The sequence below is a fragment of the Phalangium opilio genome, unplaced genomic scaffold (genome assembly GCF_054372755.1).
Source record: "Phalangium opilio isolate 3A_F unplaced genomic scaffold, DU_Popi_V2 ptg000209l_1, whole genome shotgun sequence".
NCBI lineage: Eukaryota > Metazoa > Arthropoda > Arachnida > Opiliones > Phalangiidae > Phalangium > Phalangium opilio.
In genome coordinates, this window is record NW_028324217.1 from 6,455,833 (window position 1) to 6,467,053 (window position 11,221).

Sequence of the window (11,221 nt, forward strand, 5' to 3'; positions counted from 1 at the left end):
ATATAGCAAACTAGCTGTTACCCGCGGCGTCGCTCGCGTGTAATAAGAACTTCCATCAAAATGATATACGGAATGGGTAGATTTTACTGACGACTAATAATTTTGTAGCACCCTAGGAGCGAAGGCACTCGGCGTTTCCCGTCAGCCCGTCGGGACATATTTTTCTTACTTTTCACGCTGACATTATTCCATAAAGAAGGGTTTTTGAATTTCTGGCCGCCATTTAAAAAGATGGCAACAAATCGAACCCAAAAGACCATTCAGCCCGTCTATAGGTTAAAGGAAACCAGTGTACTAAATATTTGTGAAATCGGTTGAAACGCGCGGACTTTGTTGCATAGAGAAGATTTTTTACATTTCTGGGCGCCATTTTTTAAGATGGCGGCGGATTGGAAAAATCATTCTTAGTACGCGCCTACTACTCATGAGTAACGTTCCTGCAAATTTTCAGCCTTCTAGAGCAAGCGGTTTGGGCTGGGCGTTGATTATCAGTCAGTCTGTCAGTCAGTCAGTCAGTCAGGACTTTGATTTATATAGATATAGATTAACAATACATCAATACATTGTGTGTTTTATAAGAGCTTTCATACCTAGGCAATGTCGAACGTAAAAAAATACGGAAAACTACTGGAAGGAATTCCTTCCACTTCAATGCTTTCAGTAGGAAGCGGAGTTATGGGGACCGAGTTCGCGTACGTTGCGAAAGCCAAAGGACGTGATAGAAAGTTTATGGTCTTGTCGACAATCCTCCTTCAATTTATGCTCTCGGAAAATATGGAAATAAGCAACAAAATGGAATTCGCCGACAAATACTACGTGTCGCCGCCCGTTGAGAACAACTATGTGGTTTTCGCTGTTTCCTACAATTTCTCTCGATCTAAGTACATGGACAACGTTAACTTAATGTAAGAAACCAATACTTTGAATATACCTAGGCTACGTTCAATAAGATTCACGAAGTGAAAAAAATGTTTTGGAAAATTTTAACCAGTAATATAATAGGTTTTCACTGGGCGTTTTTCGGAAAATTTTGCGGAAAAGGAAAATGTTTTCCTCTTTTTTTGGCGAATTTCTCGATTTTGCGTTGCGGGTCCTTTTTCTATTTTGGCGAATTTTCCGGAGCCGCGTTTTTCCCGTAGGCACAAACCAATCATTGAGGGTATGCTAGTCACGTGCTTAACACTGAGCGCGTGTTTACTAGGGAGCCGCCATTTTGAAATTTGCGGTGTTTAACCAAGGCTTAACCCGTTTACGATCATTTGATTAGAGAACTGTGATGTTATTTAAATATTAAAATGAATAGATTCGAATATTTTGATGGAAGAGAAAGGAAGTATCCTTTATCTTTGAGATAAAAGAAATTTAAGTTACAAAGATGTTAATATGAAGGAGATCGAATGAGCTCAATCGCTCAGTTCGGACACGGGGATTATCAGATATTTATTTCCGCCACGGTTTCGTCCAGTGGAAACCGACCACGCAGGATGAAAATTTCCATGGCGGTTTTACCTTTTTTCAGTCATCGGTGTATTTTAAAAATGGCTGCAGTACAATAAAGCGTTCAAAGTTCCAAAGCTTAACAAAGATTGGATAAATATATATTCGTAGAGACTAATAAGAACCACTTTGATAATTAAAATTAAACAGACAAACATATATCTTTATTCTTTTAAAATTCTCGCATGATCAGCTGGCTTAATGGAAATTAAATAGAAATAGTCCCTTCAGAATCGGCAAGGTTCTATACATTGGTGACTTAGCGGACTCAGTGTTGAGCTCTGCTGAACGCAGCCCTAGTAAGCCCTGCCATAAGTGAATCATATTACAGCTCCCTATAAGTACTGGACGTAGGTTAAGCTTTTGTAAACAGCGTTTTCTTCCAAGACATCCAAGCCCGCCATCTATAGCTCAGTTTTACAAGTATAGTTTTCCCATTAACCCGGATCTTGAGTTAGGTTAACCTACGGAAGTTCCGGTTGATGGTATTGGCTGTCAGACCGCCGTCAGTGTCGTGATTAGTGTGAAGCTTGTTATCGCGTTATAATTTTAAATTAGAAGGACTTATGTTTCTTTGTTAATTAGGAAAAACGCCTAGGATCAATGTAACTAATTACAATCGTCGCGTGCCCAAATGAAAGATACATCTGAACACAATCTATGTGATATTAAAAGCACTTAACCGTAAGCAACTAAAACGTTTTGTAAAACTGATAAATATTGACCAGCATCTTTCGCAAACGGAAAACGTTAAAGCATTGAAAAAATACCTATAGACTGCCAATTATTTTTTAAAATCGGAAAAATAAAGTGGACTTCTACTATTATACTCACAAGCCAACACTATGTATGGAACAACTTCTTTCCTTCCACGCTCTTCTCTCTCAAACCTTTCCTCATTGGCTACCACTTCCGTTTGCTTGCCCCGCTTATCAAAAATTTCTTTCGCGCCGAAATCATTCCTCTGGTTTAGTTCACAAATTCGCCGCTACGTTTCGCATATACCCTTTTCCCTTCAGTGCTGGGAGACAATGCTGATGCACAGCGATGTTATATCGTCCAGTACTTCTAGGGAGCTGTAATATGATCTACTTCTGGCCCTGCTTAGATCAAAAACAGAATTCACTTAGTCAGGTGTGTGTGTGTAGCCAAGCTTCTGGGCGACAAAGTTTGAGGTGCCGACTGCCCCGTTTCAGCCTGAGGGAACTTAACCCGTTTCGTCATCTCCCAAGTAAACCTCATTCCTCCCCTGATTAATCAAGGCCATGAAACCTGACTAATCGCATCCTTGACGCGGACCCTGAAAGGACCCAACTCGCATAGAAACCCATGATACTAAAATGAAGAATAAGAGAATTCACTTACATTTAAATGAACTCTGCTAGGTAAAAATTAAGACCGATTTAAGGATATAACTTTTCAATTGTTTGCTTCAGGTTGCAGTTGTTAGTCGAAAACGACCTCGCATTCATTTTTCAATACAAACCCCGTTATTCCCTCGATGTCGTTCAATGGAAGAACTCGCAGGAAGATTTCTCATTGATATCTGTCAAGGAAATTGAAAGCCTGATTTTGGTCTACTTCGTGGGAATCGCGATCGCCATATTGGCTATGATATTGGAACTAGCCCTGTCATTTTTAATGTCCTTGAAGAAGTCAAGAACCCAAAGGAAACTTGGACGTGAAATTAATCTTCACGCCCTTTTTTATTAATAGTTAGGTCTACGTTTAATTTCTACGTTAGAGACTGACTGAACCTCGATTGCGTTTTACACAAAAAAGTTTTTTTGGAATGCGTAGATACAAACTTCAGGTAGACCATCGGTTTTAAGAATTGATTTTTGAAAGTTATGCAAGTCCCGTGCGAGCCCGTAATTTGTATTCTCCCGAGACTACAGCGCTTATGATTCGATCTCTTTAGTCCGGAAAATAACCAAGAAACCGTTTCTGTCTTTCCTCAATATGGAAGGACTAGTAACATGAAATTGCACTGTATATTTCTTAAAAATAACAATTAATTTCAATATAGGCTGTAGTTCACGGTATCTTGGACGGTGATTTTAGTGGCAGTGTCGATCTTCTTGGCTTTGGCCACGCCTAAAAATTAAAATTACCGTCCGTTCGTCCTAACTTTCGTCGAAATTATCCGAAATTATTTCCAATTTTTTTTTTGTACGATGATCGTGAAAGCTTTCCGTTCCAAGTGACGCAAATAGCCATACTCTATACTTGATGTTTTGGTCACAGCAAACAACCGTATTGAGAAAGCATTCTCTTTTATCGTGCCGGCGATGTCCTGGGTGATCACGATCACTTTCATTAGTTCGAAATATTATGAAGTATAAGGAATTCGGATTTCACCGACCAACTCGTGAAACTGGATTGTTTCAAGTAGTTAGACCAAATAAACAGATCGATCAGTAACTACATTCCTTCTGTTTATTTATAATAAATTGGGCGACTTGCTTAGATACAAATATTAAATAATGTATGAAAAGGAGTTTCTTTTATTAGAACGTCAAATGTGCATTACGTATAATAAGCTACTGTGAATAGTTATTCTTCTTCTCCCTTTCTATGATTATTCCTTCAGTCTCATTGGAATGTATATAATCTACATGTGCGGTTTTTCTACCTTCTGTCCCACTTAACTCAATCACATTGAACAGAATGTAACCCAACCTAACACTAACACTAACCCAACCCAACCTCGCCTAATCGGAAGCCTGAATTGGACCCACCATGCAACAAATATAAAGTGTTTTTGGAAATTGTGCTCCCGTCCCATTGGATCGAATATAACCAAAATGTGCGGTTTTTCTACCTTCTGTCCCACTGAACCGAATCTCGTTGGACAGAATTCCATTGGACCGAATCCCACTGAAACAAGTCCCATTGGACCGAAATCCTCTTTCTAGCCATTGGGCTGTAAATCTGAAATATTCTGTCGAATGGGATTTCGGTTCAATGGAACGATAACATGATGCTTAGATGTATATAATAACTATTTATCATTATTTATTGGCACTTATTAGCCAGGCAAGTGTCTCGAGTTCACGTAAACGTGTCATTTACCAATATCTATTTAATCGATTATGTACTTCAATTGATTGTAAAATATGAAAGTAATTTTTAATATATCTTTAAATATTTATGATAAAATTTTTAGTAAAGAAAATGGGAAAGCCATTTGTAAAAAAAAAGCATAATACATTGCAAAAGCATCAATCCACAGAACGGTCCACCATCGTATAATCCCAAGTGGGGTGGCGTAGCGGTTAGCGCTTTCGCCTCGCAGCAAGAGGATCCCGGGTTCGATCCCGGACTGTGGCACCGGGTGAAAATCTGGGAACAAGTCCTTCTGCTTAGAGTTTGCAAGTTCTCTCCCCGCTTGTTAAAGGAGTTTTCCTCCGCGGTCTAACCCGGTTTCTCCTTTCCATCTAAACTTGCAGAGGTTAACGGTAATAGTTAGTATAGGGCGCTGTCGGTTATCTGTGGCATAGGGGCTAGCCACCACCCCTCTATGCATTGTAAAGGGACCCACATGTAAGCAAGCCACAGGCTTAGTGTGGAAATCCCTTCATAGACCAAGCTTAGATTATTATTATTATAGTATATGTTTATTTACCCAGATTAAACACGAAAATGTACTCCGTTCTTTCTCAAAATTCTCTTGATGTACCGTGTGGGTGCTTGTAAGTTTTTCAAATAAAACTTTATAGCTTGAACGTTGGTATTCTAAATACTTTAAAGCATTAAGATACTTGGTTTTGGTTATAAGGAGCTCTTTTGTTAATCAAAAGGATTATAATCGCACGCGATGCTTGTTACGCTCTGGTGGTAAGAGCGTGCCAACTCTGTCAAAATCAAAGCTTGAAAAGGCGAAAGCTTGGCGAAAGTTTTGAATGGGAATATGTACTGTGGCCCCTGACTTAAGTAGTATAGCGTAGTCAAGTAGAATATTGTTTCTGGTGACAAAAAGTGTTTTCGTTTTTCGGAAGCGGTATTGTTATGAAGTTACTTTTTATGATGGATTGGGACGGTTATTGTTTTGTTAAGTTTTTGCGGAAGTACTGTAGCGATGGCGTTTCTTGATATTTTCGAAATTGTTGAGGATTTTTGTTGGAATTATTGAATATGACCAACAACTGTTTACTTCGAGGGCTAGGTATTTTGCGCTATAGCTCAAGGGGAAGTCAAGATTTGATAAGGAACCACTGATTAGTTCAACGGAAATGACTTACCAATAATTAATATTTGCTTCCGAAAAATTAATTAATATTTACTTCAGAAAAATTAATTAATATTTACTTCAGATAAATTAATTAATATTTGCTTCCGAAATATATTAATATTTACTTCCGAATAATTAATTCGGACTAATGACTTCAACACAAAACAAAATGATTTGAAACTGAATCCAAGATGTTATAGTTTGGTATTGGATCAAAAATACAGTGTGGAAAAGAACAGATCTCCACTTATTTAAACTGGAAATCGCCATACTGCCGAGTGCCGACGTAAGAAATTGGTATACTAAACTGCATTCCTATGAAACTGGGTGTTAAAATATTCAAGACCATTTTTGTTTCACTTTTAGTTATCAACTGTTATTTTATTGAATTATGAATAATTACAGAAAATACAAAAACAACATTTATGTGATAATGCTAAACTATGCATTCATAAAAACCAAGATCCGTCATCTGGTCATATGATATGACCACGAGCTAACTTAATTTAACGATTTTCGACAATCAAAAACTACTCTTAAATATTTTAAAAACCAATCCCTAAAATAAAATTACTTCGTACCCGTAACCCAAATACTAAAATGCTTAAAAAAACTTAACCCTGAGCTACATCTACACATATTATAAGCCAAAGATTCCTAAATTTTTGTTAAACAAAAACAATACCCTACCCATCCCAAGAAATAATCTTGATCCATATCTAAGACATCCATATATCTTCAATCATAGCCCTGTAATATTCCCCGTAAGTAAAGGATGAGTCTAATGGATATTTGCAAAAGGATAGATAGGTGCCTCCTGGCGGTGCATTTTAAAGCATGCTGGTATTTTTGAACAGCTAAAGCTAATCCAGAAACGGACTTTCCAGCTCCAAGCATGAAGCCATGAACCATGCCATTAATGTAGGCCATACGGCGGATACTTATAGAGAGTAATATAGTGTTATGCTTCCACAAAAATACATTTTTTCCCAGAAAAAAATTGTGGGGTATCCTATCGTCTCTCCCACAAAAAAAAAGTTAAATCGGATTAGTGTGGCATTATGGGTCGGAGATTTTGGTATAGGAAACAATGTCGTTTATGATTCTGACCCCCCAGAAAATCGAACTCCTGACCCAGAAGAACTCGAAAAAGCAAAGTTCGGACGGGGTGCTATCAATCATTACATACCCGATCTTATATAAAGACAATTTGAAAAAGATTCGTTCTTGTTATATCGGTAATATTTCTCTAAGATGAGTCCAAACGGTCGGACGTTTGGTACAAGTAGTTCTTTCGTAAAGTGAACTTAACATGTTTGAGAAACGGATATTAACCGTCGCGTTCGTTGTGACGGTTTGTTTAATTGGTGCCAGCTTGGCTGTTAACACCACAGAAAGAACAGAAGAAAAAATTCAACAAATTGCGGTGAGTTGTACAATTCTACTTTATTTGATATAAATGAAATACTTATTTATTAATTGTTGAAATCCACATGCAAGCTTTATTAAGTTTTTCATCATTTATAATATTAGTATATAAAGTAATACATATATCAAATTTGAACCTTATGCATCAATCTACATTAATTTAAATTTAATTTTGTCCATGGCACTGTTTAAATATTAGATTTAACAATCATGTAATAAATTTTCTGTAGTTTATATTGATGGTACCGCCATCTATCAGTAAGTTATTTGGTCCAGAAGTAAATAACCCCTTAACCCTCATGTGCGTAATGCACTCGTGATTCTTCACATCATTCCTAATATTGTACAATATATACATGTATCAAAATTGATTAATTAAATTACAACATAAGTCAATTTAATATTCCTACTATTTTAGTAGGATTTAAAAATCAGTTAATTTTTATTAATTTTAAGAGAAGCTTATGGACATTATGTCTCGTGCTATTCCCCAAAATTCTATTCAGAATGTGGATCATTTCAACTATGAATACTTTGGTTATTGGAATTATATAATCTAACCAGGCTCTTTTACAGGAAGCCAGAACAGATTATGACGACTGGCCATCTGAGGAAAGCTACTGGGTTAGTGGAGGTACTGGTCGTAGAGATAGCCTACGTTTAAAACCACCACCAGGTGGCATACGACCCTCGGGTGATCGCCCATTTCCTCCGAGAGGTGCTCGCCCACCAGCTCCACCTCCTTCTGGTTCAGCTCCCAGACCTCCCGCTCCCCCTCCATCTTTCCCTCAACCTCCGTCACCTCCCCCTGGTCCTCCGTCGCCTCCTCAACCACCTGGCCCTCCATCACCACCTCCACCACCCGACGTAACCCAAGGAACTGGTGCGCCGTACGCGAAAGGTATTGTCCTGAACCTCGTGTCTGGGTGGCTCACAGATTTTCTAAAAAAATCCCGTGTCTTAGAGATTCGATGTTTACAAACGGGCGATTCGCAGTTTTTTGTGGCTGAAGTTACGGTACCCAATGGGTTTTCAACTGCACCAATTTTTCACGATGCAATAGATGAATTTAAATATGGCCAAGGCCCTGAAGATACTTGTACAATTAGGAAGAAAGTCGCTGGTGTCAATACTTATTTGATAAGGGTGATTGATTTTGATCGGTGTGGAGTATTGGGACAGACCTCCCCAGATGGCCAGGTTTGTGAATTATTCATGGTGTTTCAAAATTGGTGGTAGGACTAAAATGCATTGAGTTCTATGGGCGATTTTGAGTCGAAAATGTTTTATGACTTTTTGCCACAAGGGACACAGGTTAGGATTGAATCATTTTACACATGAGCCCTAATTCAGTTAGCAGTTTCTTTCAGTTTGTTTCTTTGGTCATTTCTAAAACACTGTAATCCTAACTTGTTTAGGGTGTCAAATAGGGCATAGAACATTTTCGACCCAAAATAGCTTATAGAACCAATCCACTGTACTTCGGTCCTACCATCCTTTTGGAAAACACCCTGCATTTGCTCCTGTTAGCCTGGGATTCGAACCAGGCTCTAAAAATATAAAATCACTTCAGAATTGGTTGTCAATGACAATACGTTTTCCATTTATTGGTGGTTTGAGAATGGCGGAGGATGAGTACATAATGATCATGTGCAAACCACAGGATCGAAAAGTGGCCAAAAATCACATTGTTGATCTGCGTGGAAATACGTGAGACGCCATTTTTAAATTAAATAAAATCGTAAAATGGTGTTGTAAACAATTGTTAACTTTAGGCTTAGACAAACAAAGCTAATATTTCGAAGTGGCCCGCAAGATTTTGACTGCAAAATTAGTTTGTACACTCGACCACCAGGTGGTAATCAATTCTCTGCGGAATTATCTAGCGGTCAATCTGTTCAAGTTGGTCAGGAGCTTGAACTACAGGGTCTGGTGAAACCAGGCGATGGTAAATCAAAATATTTTAAACCAAGAGCTAATTTTAATAACAATAATTATAATTATGAAAAAACAGGGTGGAATTACGCATTTCTGAGTGACGTCACCATTCAAAAAATATCACGTGATGGCTCAACCGCCTTTTTATCCCCGCCAAATTATATTGATGGACCAGGTCACAAACACTATACAGGCTCGACCTACTTGTCCCCACGTGACTCTGATGATATTGACCGTCAGACCGCGGGTTACAGTGGTAATTCAGATGGCGCTGGTGTCAACAACCTAAGCCCTAGTACCGCCTTTTTGGTAATGGGTAATGGCTGCAGGAATCCAGTATACAGAGCCATTGCACCCAGTCAACCTTTCCGTGACCCGGGGTCAAATTTAAGGGTCATTTTCCATTTTCGTGCCTTTATGTTTCAAGAAATGAAAGATGGGGATTCGTTGAGACTGAGTGCCCGTGTTGTGGCCTGCGTTGAGGAATCTGATTGCAGGCCGGTAAGGTTATATATAAAATGAAAACTGAATTGAACTGATGGGAAATTATTTATTCAGAGTTCGTGCTTGGACGATGATCAAGCTGGTTTTGGAAAGCGCAAAAAGCGACATTCAAATAATTTTACTTCCGCTACGGATCAGGAAACTGATTATGAGAGTGAAAAATCAATTCACAATAAAACCAGTGATTTTGAACGCGATTTTAGAATTGTAGTTGTCAATTCTGGCTACTCGAAAAGTAAGTAGATTTGTTTTACAATTTTGCCTCCGAGGAAAATTTTACAGGTTTTCTTAGAAACCCTTTTTCATTGATCATTTTCCAATAATTCTTTAAACGCAAAAGTACCTTTGGTTTTCCTCATCTTGTTTTTAAAGGTAGAATGAAATACCCAGTCAACTATTTTTAATAGCTTCAAATTATTAGAATAACATCAAAATAATAAAAAACTTACCAAAACTATTCGTTAATTTCATGTACATTTTCAAATTTACTAAGTTTAGTAATGCTAATTTTTGATTAAAAAACCTTTAATTTTTGTGCTATGAACCTCGAACCAATTACAACACAAGGCTGTGGTCGCGGGCTCTAATTGGCTAAAGGTCCCTATGGTGATTAGAAAAAATATAGTGTTAGGCTTGTATTATTGTAAAACATTTAAAATTGACGGATATTTTTTTAAAAATTTAAAGATAATGGATAATTTTATGAAACATATAAAACTAAGAAATAATTTTTGAAACATTTAAAACTAAGAAATAATTTTTGAAACATTTAAAATTAACGGACATTTTTTGAAACATGAAAATTAACTAATACGTTTTGAAACATTAAAATTAACTAATAAGTTTTGAATTATTTTAAATTTATTATTAAGTTTTCAAACATTCAAAAATTAACGAACATTTTTAGTTAAGTTTTCTCAATAATTTAGATGCTCTTTCATTATTCTAAATCATTAAAAAAAATGGTTGTCAGATCATTTCATTCTCCCTTTAAGAAATTAATTAAATGTTAAATTAGAAGAATGTTTACAAACTGGCTCCTTTATCGTTTGCAGTTCGCATTGGCGATTCTTTTGACCATTCACGTCGCATTGACGTAACTCACTCATGCGTTACATACGTCATTGCTTCTGTGGCGACGTCTAGTTTTATTTGTTTCATCTCCGTCATCTCGGGAACTCTCATTTTCTTCTTCAGAAAGAAATCCACAGAAAATGAGAAATGAATTACGTTAACTCTTCTTCTTTTAAGCTTAATTTATGTATTTTCTTTACGTTTTTCCCATTTTATGTAAATAGCTTCGAATAAAGAATGTTTTTTAAACGAGCTCTCCGTGAAAGAGATGGGTTTTCCTTAAATTAGGGGTTTCCCTTCATTGCGTCAGCTAAGTATGTAATTTAATTTATGATTCGCTAGCAAAATACTCGTCTAGTAACAGTATTTGTTTGGCTCGGATCTTAGATCTTTAACCGATGTCTATTTATTATTAATTTTAAATTATCTGTATTTTTACTTTTGCACGACATCTATTTATGTTGCAAAAGTCCTATTAATCACTAAATGCTAATTGGTTACAAATGGTTAAATCAAATCACGTGCTTTTCACGCATTGAAGTTTTA

The 11,221-nt window shown here is 37.1% G+C and overlaps 2 protein-coding genes across 2 annotated transcripts; both read left to right on the plus strand.

Annotated features, from left to right (window-relative positions):
* Positions 1 to 564: 564 nt before the first annotated feature.
* LOC149618708 (uncharacterized) lies at positions 565 to 4,237 on the plus strand. Its single transcript, XM_089854790.1, has 2 exons — positions 565 to 905; positions 2,934 to 4,237. Exons 1-2 carry the CDS (start codon positions 598 to 600, stop codon positions 3,208 to 3,210), a joined length of 585 nt encoding a protein of 194 aa, XP_089710916.1. The 5' UTR covers positions 565 to 597; the 3' UTR covers positions 3,211 to 4,237.
* A 3,341-nt stretch (positions 4,238 to 7,578) lies between these two features.
* On the plus strand, positions 7,579 to 10,921 carry LOC149618709 (uncharacterized). Its single transcript, XM_089854918.1, has 7 exons — positions 7,579 to 8,060; positions 8,124 to 8,359; positions 8,733 to 8,869; positions 8,935 to 9,107; positions 9,174 to 9,598; positions 9,656 to 9,836; positions 10,657 to 10,921. The coding sequence occupies exons 3-7, from the start codon at positions 8,745 to 8,747 to the stop codon at positions 10,824 to 10,826; spliced, it is 1,074 nt and encodes a 357-aa protein (XP_089711044.1). The 5' UTR covers positions 7,579 to 8,060; positions 8,124 to 8,359; positions 8,733 to 8,744; the 3' UTR covers positions 10,827 to 10,921.
* The last annotated feature ends 300 nt before the right edge of the window (positions 10,922 to 11,221 follow it).